We start from the raw sequence: 18,828 nt of genomic DNA, 5'->3' as shown, positions 1-18,828 counted from the left end.
TTTTTTACCTCAGCCCCTACAATGAATGAGTGATTTTCAGCTGGGCCAATGTGACTTGGTTGGCCATGATGCACTAGATGAGATAGGCAGAAGCCTTCTTTCTGTGTCTCACTTTCAGGAATTTCATATACCAGCAGCTGACCTCCTACATTTTTGTCCTTATACACCTGTAATTTATGGCAAATTATTTTAAACAATAACTGCACAACCAAACTATGTTTTCTTCTTATGCTACAATTCTTACTCGTTTTATTTGCTTATGTTGCACAGTTTTAATGTGTATGTCCAAAGACTTCTGGGGTCATCATATGCTTAAATACAGCTGTTTTGAAAAGAGTAAAAAGGAAAATGGAAGATTCTGGTTCTAACCAGTCATGTATGGAATAGCAATGGATCTTTTATGTTTTGTTTCAAGGTCAGTGGGGAGAAATTATATGACTGGGGTTTACGAGGATACATAGTTGTAGAAGATTTGTGGAAGGAGAACTTTCAAAAGGTGAGAAAGATCTTTTTCATTATCTTCCTTTTGGTGTAAATACATGGTTTTCTAGGGTTTTGTAAAATTCTTGATAACCTTGGTGCCTGCTCTTGCTTCTACTGTTTGTTTTCATTTTGCTTCTAGCTCAGATTCTCTTTTGGTGGCCTCTGTCGGAGAGCAATAAAAATCTCCGTGCATCCGGCTATTATCAGCAGGGCTGAATAAGTGGTGACCATAAAATGCATTCCCCTGCAGTCTTAGATCATAATTTCCACTCTATCATATTTATAATGTGCTCAAAGTGTAGCGTATTATCTGAAAGTTTTATCAAAACTGCATTCAAAGGGAACATACTGTGCTCCCAGGCAAAAACAACTAACCAAACAAGGCTCCTCCTCTTACTATTTCACTTGTTATAGGCCCCCTCCTTTCCCTGAGCAGGACTGTATCCCTTCATCCCCTAGCCTTCTTGGCCCAGTTCAGGGCATGAGCTGTGGCGTAGTGGGGATCAGCCTCCAGCTACAGACCAAATTCTCTGTGCTGACTCATGGGTGGATAAGAGGAAGAGGAAGGAGGTTGTGTAATTGTAAGGTGTCGTCTTTCGTCTCTTCTTGCAGCTACATAGCTGACTGAATGTTGCCCATGTTTGCTGGAACACTCTACTCTGATAATGAAGAACGGGTATAGAACAAGGCATGGTGTTTCCTCCAAGCACTTGGAGGCATTGCGCAAAAAGGAAGAACTAGGGTTCTTACGTTAATATACCTTCTACATTATAGATTGAAGAATGTTCTTTTTGACTTCTCTCATCTCAAATAAAAAAACTCTTTGAAAATATGAAGAATTATCTCCAAATTGAAATCCAGAATTTTGAACTGGAACTTGGATGTAACATTATAGAATAAATTATAAGCCCTCCTCGTTGTTTACATAAATCATCTTCCAATGAAATATTAAGACTTATTTTTGTATTAGTGGTGTCTAAAGGAATTAGTCTCTATTGAGCCTGTTCAAGCTAGCTTTGGCGAGGAAGTTTTGTATTAATATCAAGTGCCGTTTGGCAATTCCCTTTAAAGAATAAACACTCTTAGTTTTGTTTTCATTCCTCTGATATTTTTTTTGGAAGCTTGCTTTCCTGTTTAAAGAATTCCTGAAGTCCACACTGAGTTTTATGTGGGAAAGGAAATAGAATGTCAGGTAAGCTATACACAGCCCTAGAAAGAAAGGTGGAAAATGAAACTCATCCTCCGTTCCAAATGGTCACTGTGGTGTTAGCGCAGATACACGTGAACTGAAGCCATTTGCGGGGGGTGGGGGTGGGGCGTGTCTCCTAGGAGCCTCCGAGTGCTCACTTGAGGTGCCCGTTGGCAGCCCAGACTCACTGCATATGAAAGCCGAGGAGGGGATCCCCACAGAGCCGCTAGCTTGGAAAGAGCTTTTTCTGCTCTAGAATCCAGCCCAGGGCAGAAACAACGGGACTGTGGCTGGAATGCAAGTTAAACAGGCCAGCATTTTATGGTAATTTGAAAACGTTAGATGTTAACACTACTCACATTTATATGCGAGTCTTGGGGGAGTGATATAGTAAAGATGTGTAATTAGCTCATGGCTGGTCTGCCTTTTTACCTCTGGTCTTCTGTGCCCTTGCCCTCTCCAGAGTCCTTGAGAATGTAATGTTCTTGCATTTGTTTACTCTGAAAGCCTAATTTTCCTGATGGTTGTCTGTTCTCAGTAGAAGGTAATAAAATTGATGTTGACTCAACATTTAACACCAGTTATAGATGAAGAACAGAAGGCTCTAATCAAAATTTGATATACTTAGATTTCAGGAACTGTTTGATAGTGAAATGCCATTGTTTTTCATTGATTGCTCTTCACCTTCCTTCTTGGATTTTGTGGCTTTTGGTCGTTTTTGTTTTATTGCTGAGAGCAAAGATTTAAGCTACTCTGGAAGAGGAATCCTTTGGGGCTCAGGGACTGTCTCTTTGAAGGGACCTGGGGCACACTTTATGATTGAGTTTTTTGTTTGTTTATTCCTTAGCTTATTTGGAAATTGGTTTTCAAGTCAGGCTTGAAATTAGCAGTCTCAATTAGATGTAGTCTTATGCATGGTTGTACTTAGTTATCCCTGTAGTGATCTCACAAATGTACGTGCTTGTGATTCTTTTTGTTTTTTTTTTATGTTTTTATTTTATTTTTGAGAGAGAGAGACACAGTGAGAGCAGGGGAGTGTCAGAGAGAGATAGAGACAGAATCTGATGTGCTTGTGATACTCAACTAGTCAAAGAAATTTGTGGACATTGTGTTTCAAACAGGGCCCTGCAATCTTCAGTGGTATTAATGATGGATGGCCCAGTTCTCCATTATATTATTTGCCATGGAGCTGTCTTACCTTCAAAGGCCCTAAATAAGTCTGTGGTAAACTCTTTGTCAGAACTGTGCAGAAACGACGGGTGTGTCCAGAAATAATAATATCATCCTAGTGTGGTCTAGGGTGTTGTTTTTTGTTTTTGGGGTTTTTTTTGTGGTTTTTTTTTTTTGAGATAGACAGTATCTGTTGGATTTTAAACTCTCTTTACAGGGACACCTGGCTGGCTCATTTGAGCATGCAACTCTTGATCTCGGGGTGGTGAGTTCGAGCACCACATTGGGTATAGAGATTACCTTAAAAAAAAATCTTTGGAAAAATAAATAAACTCTGTTTACAGACATGCACACAGAGTTTAAAATCCAACAGTATAATGACCACATATATACCAACCATCCATCTACCTTTTAAAAGATAGGAAATTGCCCATGTCTTCCACGTTCTCCATGCCCTCCATGTCCTGCCCTGCCTCCCCAGAGGGAACTATTCTCCAGAATTTTGTTTTTCATTCCCTGTTTTTCATAAGACACTGTAGTTGAACTTGTCTGTTTTTTGCCTTTAAAATATAAAGATATCAAATATACATACAAATAAATATAAAGAGTATATCTAGATGGAGTCTTAACTGTATGTATTCTTTTGTAACTTGTTTTGTCCCCTTAATACGGGCCATATATAGCTATAGTTTATTCATTTTCACTGCTGTAGAATATTCCTTTGGGGGAAAATACCTATGTTGATGACTAGTTTGGTGATTTTCAGTATATTGTTGCACACACAGCTCTGAACATTTTTGTACATGTGTCACAGTTTATTCAGAGCTTTCTTGGTTCATAGGGTCTGCACATCCATTTTACTAGATGATACCAAGTAGTCTTACAAAGCGGTTGTCACTGTGGTAGCTTTAAAATAGTTCTTCACTCTGGGGTGGGTGTGTGTGTGTGTGTGTGTGTGTGTGTGTGTGTGTGTGTGTTGCTTTATTCTCCAATTTTATTTAAAAAAATTTCAAAACTACAGAACACTTGCAGAAATAGTATACAATGACTCTGCCCTTGGTTTACATTTAGCAATTAGCATTTTGCTACATTTGCTTTGCCTCTTACTTTGCATGTGTGTAGGCACTCACACATGCCTGTATTTTCTTTTTCTGAACTATTTGAGAGTTGGTTGTAGGTATCATTGCACTTGCCACTCATACCTAATTCAGCATGTATTTCCAAATAACATGAGCATTCACTAATATAATCACAATATCATTATCTCACTGAGGAAAGGTACATAAATATTTACATAAATACTACCTAGTTATGCAGTCCATATTCAGGTTTCCCTGGTTGCCCCAATAATGTGTGTTCTTGCAACAACTTTTCAGTTCATTTCTTATAGGGTGTCAGGATGGCCAAGTGGTCTAAAGCGCCAGATTCAAGGTGCTCAATTCATTTCTTACAGCTTAGTGAGTTAGTATAAGGCAAACACCCTTGTGACCATCATGTAAAAACAAAACAACAAAAAAAGAACTTTACCAACCACCCCAGAACCCCCTCCATGTAGCCCACTCCAGTTACAGTCCTCTCCCTCCATCCAAAATTACCTAGTACCCTTTTAGAGTAATAACTTCCTTATCTTCCTTTGTGGTTTTATCACCTTGTCACTTTAGTTTTGCCTGTTAGTGTTTCTGACTTTATATAAACCCTTTTAAGTCTTTTCCCCCCCTCTTTTTAAATCACTTTAAATCTACAGGTTCCCCTTCCACCTTTTTATTTTCCTTACAACGTATCTATTAAAAGAACCTGGCAGGGGGTGCCTGAGTGGCTTAGTTGGTTAAGCATATGACTTTGGCTTAGGTCCTGATCTCACGGTTCATGGGTTTGAGCCCCACATCGCGCTCTGCTGCGTTAACAGTTGAGAGCCTGCTTGGGATTCTCTCTCCCTCTCTCTCTGTGTCCCTCCCCCACTTGCTCTCTCTCTCTCTCTCTGTCTAAAATAAGTAAACTTAAAATAACTTGGCATATTGGACCTAGAGAGTTTCCATTGGTTTAAGCTTTGCTGATGTCACACATAAGGTGCAGTTGACCATGTTCCTGTCTTCTCTGCATTTCCTGCAGATTGGTAGCTGGATCCAGATGATTGCTTGATGAGGTTCGTGTTTGAACCTGTTGGCAAGGCTGTAGGTCTACGTAGGCACATAAGTCTAGTTTTTGCTTTGCTCTTTTGGTGTTAGCAATGCCGAGACCCTTTGATTCACCGGGGGTTAGAAAATGGCTATATTCTACCTCTGCCATGTCATTTTTCACATATTAGCTGGAATATTTAAATAAAGAACCACTTCCCTCATCTGCCATTTAGTTACCCAGTTATAGGAAAGACAGGACAAATGCTTCCTGTCTTCCATAACATTTTTTGTTATGTTTCCAATTTTCAAAATAATGAATTGGTTCCCACTCATCCTCAGAAGGTCACCAGTTAGTTGGGTTTTTTTTTAATATAATTTATTGTCAAGTTGGCTAACATACAGTGACCAGTTAATTTTTTTAATATCATCATAAATTTATTGCTTTATACATTTTCGATTTGAATGTTTTGTAATTCTTATTCCTTATTAAAATTCAAATCGTCCCTCTGGCTAGTAAGTTGGCTTTGAACGCTTTTGACATGACATGAGCCCCAAGTAGTCTGTGATGGTTTCCTTGATATCTGGCATGTCAAAATCATCTCAGAATTTCTTTTTTTTTAATGTTTGTTTATTTTATTTCTTTTTTCCTTTTTTAAATTTAAATCCAAGTTCGTTAACGTATAGCATAATAATGATTTCAGGGATAGAATTTAGTGATTCATTACTTACATATAACACCCAGTGCTCATCCCAACAAGTGCCCTTCTTGATACCCATCTCCCATTTAGCCCATTGTTTGTTTATTTTTGAGAGAGAGTGAGTGCAGGAGGGGCAGAGAGACCGTGAGACCGAGAATCCCAAACAGGCTGCACTGTCAGCACAGCACCTGGCGCAAGGCTAGAACTCATGAACCAAACTGTGAGATCATGACTTGACCTGAAATCAGGAGTCAGACGCTTAGCTGACTGAGCCACCCAGGCACTCCTCAGAATTTCTGATTGTAGTTTTAATGTACATTTCCTTGATCACTAATGAGGTTGAGCATCTTTTCACGTTTATCGGTTTCTTCTTCTTGAAACACCTACTCATGTCTTTTGGCCATTTATTGTATGACTGATTTGTTCCTTTCTTAATGATTTATAAGGGTTCTTTATTTTTTTCCTAGATGCTAATGTTTTTGGTCACATGTTTGCAGCTGTCTTCTCCTAGTTTGAGGCTTGTCTTTTCAGTTCAGGTGTCTTTTGAGCATCAGAAGTTCTTAATATAGTTGGTTTTTTTTTTTGTTTTTTGTTTTTTGTTTTTTTTTTTAATTTTTTTTTTCAACGTTTTTATTTATTTTTGGGACAGAGAGAGACAGAGCATGAACGGGGGAGGGGCAGAGAGAGAGGGAGACACAGAATCAGAAACAGGCTCCAGGCTCTGAGCCATCAGCCCAGAGCCCGATGTGGGGCTCGAACTCACGGACCGCGAGATCGTGACCTGGCTGAAGTCGGACGCTTAACCGACTGCGCCACCCAGGCGCCCCAATATAGTTGGTTTTATTGACTTTTTTTCCATTGTGGTTTTCACTCTTCGAATCTAGGAGCTTAATAAAAGCCTGCAACTATTTACTGATTGTCCATTGCTAATATGAAACCCTTTCAGATTAGTATCAGCCCAACGTCTGAGTGTCCGAGATGGAAGCCAGTCGTGGGTGCAAGGCCCCAGGCCCACAGATGGCCCTTTTGGAGTTCTTCTCTAACTAGTCAAACACAGCAGTGTGTCTCGGCAAATGGCATGTTTAGTTTTCACTAGGTTTCTAAAAAGATGTAACAAGTTACTATGAAGGAATTGTAGAATGACTGTTAAAGGCCAACAATAACTAAAAAGTAAAATCTTCATAATTCGTTAAAGGGCAGGAAAATACATGAAGAAATATAAACCTGTTACTAATGTGAAAACTGAGCAGAACTTCTGAAGCTGGGCTTTTAATAGTTGTGTTCAGTCCCCTGCTGGCTCAGCAGGAAAATGAAAGGGAAGCAGCAGCCACCACCCTGAGTAAATATGCCCTGCTTTCTCTTCCTCCATTCCAAATTCCTCAGCTTGCTAAGCACACTCAAGTCTTGCTCTGAGTAAGTTACGTGGTTTCAAAATGATCCTCTTGGATATTTCTATCACTAATGGAGAAATACTGCATGATTCAACTTATATGAAATATCTAAAATAGACTCATAGGACCAGAGAGCAGAATGGTGGTTGCCAGGGGCCGGGGGGGAAGGGAAATGGGGGGGTTACTCTTCAACGGCTATAACGTCTCAGTCACCCACGATGAATATGTTCTAGGGATCTGCTCTACAACATAGTGCTTATAGTCAACAGTACCGTATCAGACACTTAAAAATTTGTCAGGAGAGTAAATCTCATGTTAAGTGTCCTCAACACAATAAAATACAAATAAAAATAAGGGCAATATGGTGGGTTTTCCATAAAGCTAAATTTGTTCTGATTTTGTGCCTTCTTTAGCTTTTGCTATTAGAAATTCTAAGAAACAAAAGTACCAGGCACTGATTTTTCTTTTTTTTTTTTTAAGCTTCATTACTTAGCAAAATAAAAAGATGGAAATACTGGGTGGTGGGGAGCATTTCCTTTTATTGAAAGGCATGACACTTTGGTATCAGAAAGGTGGACAAGGCAGAATGCAGCATAGCCTGATGGCCAAGAGAGTGGACTCTGGAGTGGGCGCTCCAGGCTCCGCCCCGCCCCGCCCTTCCTCTTACAAGGTTCCCTTGGAACCTTGGGAAATAGCTGCGGCACTCTGGGAAATGGGAGTAGTATTTCATGGTGCCATTTTGAGGACTAAATGAATTTATCCATGTCAGAAACCCATCAAATAACTCTAGCACATGCTAGCCATGATAGATGTCATGTGACACTGCACATTTTTGCTTCTGCTTGAGAAGATAGTATCTCTTGATGGAAAATGGAACCATTGGGCTTATGTGCATTAGCCAAGAGACCCCCCCCCCACCAGTGTTTTGGTTTCCTATTCCTGCCACAACCAATGACCACAAATTGGCTCAAAGTAATACAAATTTACATTATCTTAGACTCCATAGGTCAGAAGTCTGGCGGCTCCAGGGGAGAATCCATCTCCTCCTTCATTCAGATTGTTGACAGAATTCACTTCAGTTCCTTGGGGATGTAGGATCAAGATCTGTTTTGCTGGCTGCCAACTGAGGGCTGTTCCTAGCTTCTAGAGGCTGCAGCTTTCTGTGGCTCACAGCCCTCCTCCTCCATTTTCAAAGCCAACCAACTGCAAGTTGAGTCCTTTTCACGTTCCATTTCTCTGACCCTGTCTCCTGCCTCCTTCTTTGACTACAGGAACCCATGTGATAATCCAAAATAATCTCCCCGTTGAAAGGTCAGCTGATTAGCAGCCTGAATCCCAATGCCATGTTAATTCTCCTTTGCTGTGGAAAGTAGCAGTCATAGTTTCTAGGATTAGGATGCAGATATGTTTGGGGGAGGCATGATTTTGCCTGTACCATATCCAGTGAACTGGAATGTCACTGGAGTCTTTAACAGGTCATTTATCCTTACCTTTTATTTCCTCTAAGTGACCTTTTACATAGGGTAGGTAATGATTATTGAGCACTTGCTGTGAGCTTGGCCCTGGGTACTAAACTCTTTGTGCACAAAGAGTCTGTGAGGCAGGTTCTGTTATTATCCCCATTTTACAAATGAGGAAACTGCATTTGGGGAAGTTAAGTAATTGATCAAAATAATCAACTGACGAGGGGCTCAGACATTTCAGTGGGCTGCTGTACCCTCGAGGTTTATCTGGAAATCTCTTTTCACATGGCAGTGCATACTAATTAGCAATGCATGTTTTGATTAAAATAAATGTTTTGATTTTGCTAATAGAAATTAACATCCATGTTCATGGATGTGGTAAGAAAATTTTCTTCTGTAGCCTAGCCAAGTTGACACATAAAACTAACCATCACAGTGCTATTTAGTTTATTCCTCTAGCCCTATATTGTCCAATATGGCAGCCACTAGCTATTGAGTACTTGAAATATAGCTGGTGTGAATTGAGGCATGTGCTGTGAATAGAAGACATGGTACAAATTTAGAAGACATGGTACAAATAAAAAGATCGTAAACTATCTCATTTTTGTGTTGATTATATGATGAAATGATAGTATTTTAGATATGTTGTCTTAAATAAAATGTATTAATTACTTTAAAAAATATTGAAAATTGATAGGTATTAAAATTAACTCATAAGGAGAATGAGTTATAAAATATTTCAAATACAGCTGTCTGAAAATGCAAAAACAAATTTAATTTCTGGCTTGTGCTAAATCACAATCTGTCTTTTGAAGTCAGCATGTTGTTTTTTTCTGAGATCATGGCAGTTACTGCCAAGAGAGGTCTGATTTGTGATAGGGTGGAAGGCCTCAATATTTCTTTAGTCATGTTTTGTTACACTGTTAAGTGATACGTAACCAAACAAGAAAAATTTCCTAGCAACAGAGTTGTTTTCCTCAACTAGAAGAATATTTTATGTGCTCCTTTTCTTTTTTTTTCAACGTTTATTTATTTTTGAGACAGAGAGAGACAGAGCTTGAACAGGGGAGGGGCAGAGAGAGAGGGAGACACAGAATTGGAAACAGGCTCCAGGCTCCGAGCCATCAGCCCAGAGCCTGACGCGGGGCTTGAACTCCCGGACTGCGAGATCGTGACCTGGCTGAAGTCGGACGCTTAACCGACTGCGCCACCCAGGCGCCCCTGTGCTCCTTTTCTTAATGTCCAAAAGATAAAAAAGCTTATGTATTTAGCATCTTAGATTTTTGAGATTGAGATGTTGGTGAATATAGATAGTAGAATGTATAAGACTATCACTACAAGTACTTGGCGAGCATTAGGTTAAGGTAATTCAGACCTAAAATATATTTAACTAGGTAGAGAACTCTTTGGTTTTTATGACAGACCCAATTGCTGGACATGGTTATCGTACTTAGCTTCATAAGCCCCTTTTTTTTAAGTCTCTTTTTGTTCTTCATTAATTACATACCCAAACTTTTTTTTTTACCCTCATCAGATCGCTAGGTTCTACTGCATTTCATTTGTTTATTCAACAAATGTTTGAATACTGTGTGCTAGGAGGTCCTAGGGATATTGTGACCCCACGAAGCTTATATATTAGTGAATGATTCAAACATGAATGAAAGAATTGTACAAATTAGGAAGCACATGGGTGCTATGAATGTGAATAAAAGGTTCTCATCTAAATGGAAGGGTAGGTGACAAGGGAAAGCCTTGATCTGAAGGATGAATAGCATTTAGCCAGGCAGAAATTGGGATAGACCAGTCTAGGTCAAGGGATACATTTATGAAGTTCTCATCCTGGGAAAGAGCTTGGCAGATTGGGAGAGCAACAGCAAGAAGGCCTGTGTGTGTGTGTGTGTGTGTGTGTGTGTGTGTGTGTGTGTTAGCGTGCCTCTTGAGGAATAGAGTAAGGTACACAGTACTGAGTCCTATAGAGCTCTGTTTGGAGCAACAAGTAGACATGGTTTTTGTATGATGATCCACCAAGCAATACATAGGGCCTTGTTTCCCACAACTCCATTGTCAAGTGGATGTGATTTGTATATAGGGTAACTGTATAATTTATCATCCAAGTCAGGATCATACACTTGAGAGTGAAAGGGGGTACCGTTAATTAATGCTGGGACAGTGGGTATAAACTAGTATGACTTGGGCAAGCCAGGATGTATGATCACCGTGCTTAGAGACCAGTTTTCAACCACTCCAGTAAGCCTGGAGTTGCCTAGAAGCCATGCTCTGAAATGACGGGGTTAGGTCTGTGTTCCTCCTTTCTCCTGGCTAACTACAAGAAGGCTACCATCAGAATCTGCACCAAGTCTAGACCACAGAACCCCAGCCCCATCACCTCCTCACCTGTAGCCTGCTGTCTTCAGGTTGCCATCTCAAGAGAGCTCTGCTCCTTGATGGACATCAGTTCTTATTAACATGTTTTCACAGTTAGAGTGTTGAAAACATATAGGAAAGAAAGGAAAGCCTTAAACATTTAGCACATGAACATTTCCTACTAGAAACTTTCCTCCATCACTTCTGGTGGTTGACGTGACCTAATTATACGTTCCCAGATGGTGGCCAGGCAGAATGGGTGTGGTCCAATTATAACCTCTTTCTCAGTAAACATGTTGTGTGATTTGACCCCTATGGTGGATGATACACAGAGAAGAATAGCTTTATTCTTTATTTTATTTTATTTTATTTTATTTTATTTTATTTTATTTTATTCTTTAACAATGATGGTGGCATGAAGTAGTAAAGAACTCGTTTCACTCTTGATTTGATATTTTATAGAATCAGCCGTTTGGCTGACTCTCTGTGCTGAGGATTAATAGCGATTTATTACAGCAGGGCCCTCAGGGAGCCCTAGCAATTCCTTCAGTTAACTCAGAAATGGGTCATGTTGCCTTATAATAATATTTCATGTTGTATTCAGCCAGATACTGAAGATGAGCACTTTGAGACATTCCACTCTTGTTTTAAATGTTTCATTGTTTCTTTTTAAACTGTATTAATATTCTTATTTTTTGTTTCATAAGCCAGGAAATGTGAAGAATTCACCTGGGAATAAGTAGACTGCTCCATGGCTCTGCCCATTTTAATCAGGTAAAGAACAAGGGAACTCTGTAGTTCTTTTCAGCATTGTTAGCACCAGCTGAAATGACTTGTCCATAATTTAATGTAATCAATTATAGCGGTTTCAACTTCATATAGGTACATAAAGGTCAGGGTGTTGTTTTCTTCTGTCTTTAATTGTGGGCTTTGGTGCCTTCACTTATGTGTTCATTCCTGAGAAGTATCTGGGTTTTTGGGCAAGCTAGAACTTGACAGTTGGTATTTGGCTACAAAACTACAAAACTATTTCAAACAGTTGAAAAGTGCCATTATTTCTTAGCTTTATGTTTTCTCAAATAACACTTTACTATGGTAGGCACCCTTGTATTCATTATAATAGTCATTAAATAAACATTTGTTGAATGCATGACGGTTGTAGAGAAACTCAAGATTATATAGAGATATTATAAGTGCCATTGGGAAATCATAGGTATAATTATTTTTTCTTTAAAGATTGAGTAACCTGAAGCTGGAGAAAATTAGGATGCCAAGTGAAGCCAGAAAAATCAGTGTGATTTCTTCTGGTCTTATACTCAATTCGCTGTTTATTTTCATTCATTTGGTCAACATTTACTCATGAGTACCAGCTAAGTACAGAACATTAGTTATATTAATATTACTTTTTTATGTATTAAAAATTATATGATAGCACTTGCAATCTCCTGATAAGATCATACTGAGTTTGCAGATAGTCTAAATACTCAGCTATAAAAAGTGACTTCAGGGATGCCTGGGTGGCTCAGTCAGTTAACCATCCGACTTCGGCTCAGGTCATGATCTCGCAGTTTGTGAGTTCAAGCCCCGTGTTGGGCTCTGTGCTGACAGCTCAGAGCCTGGAGCCTGCTTTAGATTCTGTGTCTCTCTCTCTCTCTGCCCCTCCCCTGCTCACGCTCTGTCTCTCTCTCTCTCAAAAATAAATAAACGTTAAAAAAATTTTTTTAAAAAACAAAAGGGACTTCATTCTGGTATATCCATAAAGAGGAATGTTGTTACGTTTCAGTAATATTTAATTGCATGGAAACTTGTTAAATGGAAAAAAATAGCATAATACACTTTTAGAAAGGATAAAGACCAGGAAATACAACAAAAAAATTAAGTATATATCTTGGGATAGTAGAATTGTGGATGTTTTTTATACCTTTTCTTCTTTTTTTTTTAAGTTTATTTATTTTGAGACAGAGCGTGTGAGCAGGAAAGGGGCAGAGAGAGAGGGGGAAATAGAGAATCCCAAGCAGGCTCCACGCTCAGTAAGGTGCCCAAGGCAGGGCTTCATGTCACAACTGCTAGATCAGTGATCACAACCTGAGCCAGTATCAAGAATTGGACTCTTGGGGCACCTGGGTGGCTCAGTCGGTTAAGCGGCCGACTTCGGCTCAGGTCATGATCTCGCGGTCTGTGAGTTCGAGCCCCATGTCGGGCTCTGTGTTGACAGCTCAGAGCCTGGAGCCTGTTTCAGATTCTGTGTCTCCCTCTCTCTGACCCTCCCCCGTTCATGCTCTGTCTCTCTCTGTCTCAAAAATAAATAAACGTTGAAAAAAAAAAAAGAATTGGACTCTCAACTGACTGAGCCACCCAGGCGCCCCTGTAGATTTTCTTCTATATAACTTTCTATATTTAAAAAATTTTTTAATGTTTTTATTTATTTTTGAGAGGGAGAGACAGAGCACAAGCTGGGGAGGAGCAGAGAGGGAGACACAGAATCTGAAGCAGAATCTGTGCTGAGCTGTCAGCACAGAGCCCAACGCTGGGCGAGGACCCACAAACCGTGAGATTATGACCTGAGCCAAAGTCAGCACTTAACCGACTGAGCCATCCAGGTGCCCCTAACTTTCTGTATTTTAAAACTGGCTGCAGTGAATATGAATTTTCTTTTATATCTTTTTTTTAAAAATCACTGCTACATTGATTATAAATCATGGCTGCTATTTACAATCCACAAAAGCCCTCAGCCTGAGGTTTGTCTTTCTCAAGCTGTCTGCATAGTTTTGGAGACACAGAGAGTCATAAGATCTTAGAATTTGAGAGAAGTCATCTGGCCCCCCAGCCAGCCTCAAGCATAAATACCCTGTAGCCCTGCGTGTTCTAACTTTTCATCTCCACTGATAGGCAGCTCATCCCTCAGGGCAGCCATCTTTGGACAGTTCTGATTTTTAGGAAGCTGTTTGTTATACTAAGCAAAAATATGTCCTTTTGTAACTCTTATGCAATGGTCCTGATTCTGCCTTAGGGGTCACAAAGAACAAACCCAGATCCTCTTTCACATCTCAGTCCTTCATATAGTAACCCCAAGCCGTACTTCTCAAATTTTGTTATACGAACAAATGACTGCAGGAGCTTGTTAAAAGGCAGAGGCCTAGGCCCCACCCCACCCTAGAATCAGCCTCTCTGAGGAGCGGCCCTGAAGGTGCATCGGATGGACCTGCCGTTGGAAGAGAGACTGGAGTGTGAATGGCCAGGAAGCCACCTATGCCCTCCAGAGACTTTACATTGAATACAATTATGTTTCTCTGCAGGGACAATGAGACTTGAAATACCAGGAAACTACCTAAATATCAATTTCATCTTTCCCAAATATTCTGGGCCATAGTTCAGCTTACTGCACATACAACCTTGATTTCATTCTTTATTTTTTTACATCTCTATTGGAGATGGTGTTTTCAATTATTAAAGTGGTGCAGATTTGCTGTAAAGATATTAGATAAATATTTTTAAACTTTGTCTTGACCTCTGTTCCTTTCCCAGAGATAATTTCTGTTAATAGTTTGGCATACCGTTCCAGACTTTTTTCTCTGTGTGTAGATGTGTGCACATCCATACCTGCTTTTGGTTTTTTGACACAATGCGCTTATATTCCTTGTACTGTTTTGCGAGTACACTGAAACCTCCATGAGGGAACACATCACAATTTTATCATCACACCTAAAGAAATTAACACTAATTTGTTAATATCATCTCATATTCAGGTAGTATGCAGATCTCTCCGATTATCTTTTTGCATTTGTTTGGTTTGAATCAGGATCCAAACAACATTTCCCCGTTACATTTGACTGATAGGTCCCTGAAGTCCCCTTTAAACTATAATAGTTCCTTCTCCTTCATTTTCCCCTTGCCATTCATTTTTTGAGAAACAGACCTATTTATCCTTTAGAGAATCCCACATCCTGGCTGTGGCTGAGTGCATCCATTTAGTGTCGTTCTGTTTATCTGTTGGTTCTGCTCTTCTCTGCATTTCCCATAAAACGATAGATCTGAAGGCTTAATCAGATTTACATTGACTTTTGGTAAGAATACTTCATAGACAGTGCTGTGTTTAGCTGTGTTGAACAAATGAGATAACTTGCCTTGTTTCACTTAATATATTATGTACATATTTTTCTTAGTACTTAGAGATCTTTCTTTCTCATTCCTCTTAGCTGCTTACTAATTTCCTAGTATGGACTACCATGGCCTATTGAATCCTTATCAATATAGGTTGTTTCCAGTTTGTAGTTCTTTTTTTTTTTAATTTTTTAAAATGTTTATCTAATTTTGAGAGAGAGAGACAGACAGAGAGACAGAGAGACAGAGAGAGACAGAGCACGAGCAGGGGAGGGGCTGAGAGAGGGAGACACAGAATCCAAAGCCTACTCCAGAGTCCGAGCCTGACACAGGGCTCTCAGATTCACAAACTGAGATCATGACCTGAGTCGAAGTCGGATGCTTAACCGACTGAGGCATCCAGGCACCTCAGTTTGTAGTTCTGACAGTGCAGTAAATGTATTGAATTCTTACACAAGTCCAAAACACATGAATAAACTGAGATAGAAAAGGTAAGCTAGAGGGTTACATGTTTAACTTAAGAATTTTTGGTTTTATATTAAAAGATATATTTATATCTAAAAGATATATTTATATCTCTAAAATATTTATAAACCCAAAATTGCTAAGTAGATTCATTACATATTAGGAAAAGAAGCAATCTGGAGAAGAATTGGCTTGGTCTTTGGTGTGTCTTTGGAGGATGTATCTTCCACTCCAGAAGAGAACAATGGGGTGATGTAAAGAAAGGTATACGTCAGACCAACAGTGATAGAATCATGCTCTCCTTCATCACGTGGGCGGAAATGTAATCGTTTGGTTTTTCAGAAGGGGAGAGATGTGTGTGCTGTACCACTTAGGCATTTAATCTTTATTCATTTATCCATCCATCTGTTTCATTGTGCTCAGGTACACAGCCAGTGGAGAATCTGAATGTAGTTTGGAAGAAACACAAAACCTTTCTGATTTGTAGCTTATGCATCTGTAAAATGGAAATAATTATAGTTTTCTTTGGCTCATTATGATCCTCGCGGTCATATGATGGTAATGAGTAATGTAAATATTTGATATAGTTTCTCAATTTAAATCTAATGAATTTTCAAAAAGCAAAGTTTTAGAGTTTCTCTCTCTTTTTTTTAGCAGTTTACTTATGGTTTTCTTTTTCTTTTAGTTATAGGTAAACATTGGAAACTCCATGCGGTAAACCAGTATTTCTACAGAAAAAATGGCAGAGAAGTCAGTACTGAATGTAGTAAATTGGCTTTCTTCTTCAGGAAAAACTAAACGAGACTTCTTTGTTATCTTGGGTGATACCATACTCCAAGTGGACTAATTGGAAATCTTTTCACCTAGAGATAATGTCCAGCCTTAGAGCTCGTCACTCTCATGTTGCTATTTATATACATAATTAAAATTCCAAGTTAAAAAAATTGTTCTGCGTTTTTTTTTATATTATTGATTGACAGTTCAAGCGTATCTGGTGCCCATGTGTGTGGTATGCATGGTGTATATTGGTGTATATGCATGTTGTGTCGTGTCTCTCTGAGTATACGTGTGTGTGCACATGGGGGTCTGTGTGTGTGTGTGTGTGTGTGTGTGTGTGTGTTTAAGAAAACCATTAACTTGGGTGCCTGAGTGGCTCAGTCAGTTAAGGGTCTGACTTTGGCCTAGGTCATGATCTCACCGTTCCTGAGTTCAAGCCCTGCATCGGGCCCTGTCCTGACAGTTCAGAGCCTGGAGCCTGCTTCAGATTCTGTGTCTCCCTGTCTCTCAGTCCCTCCCCAACTCATACACTCACTCTCTCTCTCTCTTTCTCTTTCTCTCTCTCTCTCTCTCTCTCTCTCTCAAAAATAAACATTAAAAAAATTTTTTTTAATTAAAAAAAAAAAAAGGAAACCATTAATTCCTCTCAGAGCAGTACCAGCTGGCAATCTTCACGGTCCAAGCCCCACAACTGTCGAGTCGAGCAGGGTGGCTCTAGAGCTGAGAGACGATGCTCCGATGGCCAGTATGAGAACAAAACCTGTAAGTAATAGTTGGCATGACAGTAATTAGAACACATACAAAGGAAACAGTAACCGTGACCCCTTGTTGTGTTCCTTTGCCTCCCAGCTTATCCAGATCTTCCACTTCTTGAATGTCAGCGCAAGAGGCGTGACGAAGTGGGCTCTGTCCTCTGTCGGTGGAGGAATGGTATGTGGTTGCGTGTGTGGGTTCTGTGTATATAGGCCTTGTACTCACTTTTGGAGCCCCTGCCTGCGCAGCTCACTGAACTCTATTTTCAGTGCTGATGGGACAGCAGGGGAAGAGCATGTGAAAGAGAATTGACAATTTCCAAATTTCAGTCAGATTGGAAATGAAAAGTTGTCTTTGTATTCTTGTAGTGTCAATTTAATTCCTAATTGGTGACCGTCCAAATTTGACAGCATTTGGTAAGATAGCACTACAGAAACAAAACGTGCTCATGTTAATATTAAATACATTTGATGGAGCCAAAATGGCAAGAATGTTGCCAGCATTGTTACCGGACTAATGAGCTGAAGCATATTTGTCCCTAGAATAATCCCTGTAGTGACCCAGAAATCTTTATTTCCTTTTTTTGCCGAAATACTTTTGTGTTACTGTGCCAGCCATCCAAATATATTAAAGCTGTGCCTAAATTTAATAACTCATAAATATACCATTATTATTTCAGGCTTTTCCCATTGGCTTGGCTTCTTATATCACCCCCAGAAAGCAGAGACTCCACAAGTTTCCTCATTCTTAGGATTGCTTGATCTAGAGAAGATGAAGAAATGGCTCACAACACAGCATGCTCTACAGATCATTAATCAAAAGGTATTTGAGTGCCTCCTAACTGTAAGGTATTACTTCCGATTTTGAACACTTCAGTTGATATTGAAACACTGCTTTGAAACCTCTTAACTCTTGCAAGATGGGAGATGGACGTGGGGGGTCACAGCGCCGGCTCCGAGTAGTTTGTAGCCTGCATTTACGACAGCAAGCTCATGACTTTCCAACCAGGGTAACTCAGTTGCCCTTTATGCTATGATCTTTTCCTTCCAGGGTGATTTGTATCCAGTGTTATCTGCCTTTTATATTTTCATGCCTTCCACGAACCCTGAACTGTAGGGAAGAAACAATTTGTGTATTGTAAGATCTTGCATTTCTCTAGCTCTTTATACTTTTCAAAGTGTGTGTTTGTGTCTTCTTGGCTTATTCCTGATCTCAGTACGTTTATACTCTGTTTTTCTCTGTCCTGAGGTAATGCTTTCTACTTGCATTTACACTTTTTATTCTGTTTCTTATGACTGGTTCCCCTTATGCTAAAACTATGAATCTCAAGGGGCGCCTGGGTGGCTACATCGGTCTCGGCTCAGGTCATGGTCTCACGTTTTCTTGAGGTCGAGCCCCACATAGGGCTCCAGGCTGACAGTGTGGAGCCTGCTTGGTATTCTCTCGTCTCCCTCTCTCTCTGCCCTTCTCTGACTCACGCTGTCTGTCTCTCTCTCTCAAAATAAATAAACAAATTTTTTAAAAAACACTATGAATCTCAATCCAGTTTAGCTGCAACTTAATCGGCACAATTCTATTTGAATAGCGTTAGAGACTTTAGAGGGAATGTTCTCTCCCATACAGAGTGATTTAAGTTCCCCTGAAGAGACAAATGTGGTGTGGTCTGTTCTGTGAGGATGTGGTAGCTGGAGTCCTAACAGAGATTGCTTTGTCGTAAATCAAGATTGCAAAGCAATTGTTTCAATGGGGGGAAAGGGAGCAGAGGTGGTAAAGAATGCCTTCATCGGTCTTACCACCTGTGGTACCCCTTTGGACAAAATCAAAACAGTAGTAGATGGAAGAACCAAGGCCAGCTGA

General features: G+C 39.8%; 1 protein-coding gene across 1 annotated transcript in view; it reads left to right on the top strand.

Moving 5' to 3' along the window:
• The window catches only part of APOO (apolipoprotein O), a 57,236-nt gene extending 40,851 nt beyond the window's left edge, over positions 1–16,385 (top strand). The window contains exons 7-9 of the mRNA XM_047844964.1: positions 416–496; positions 11,583–11,649; positions 16,127–16,385. Of these exons, the coding sequence (XP_047700920.1) occupies positions 416–496; positions 11,583–11,618 (117 nt within the window). The 3' untranslated portion in view covers positions 11,619–11,649; positions 16,127–16,385. The remainder of the gene's footprint in view (positions 1–415; positions 497–11,582; positions 11,650–16,126) is intronic.
• The last annotated feature ends 2,443 nt before the right edge of the window (positions 16,386–18,828 follow it).

Source organism: Prionailurus viverrinus, chromosome X (assembly GCF_022837055.1).
Source record: "Prionailurus viverrinus isolate Anna chromosome X, UM_Priviv_1.0, whole genome shotgun sequence".
NCBI classification, from domain to species: Eukaryota; Metazoa; Chordata; class Mammalia; order Carnivora; family Felidae; genus Prionailurus; species Prionailurus viverrinus.
This window is presented reverse-complemented; position numbering and strand designations above follow the sequence as displayed.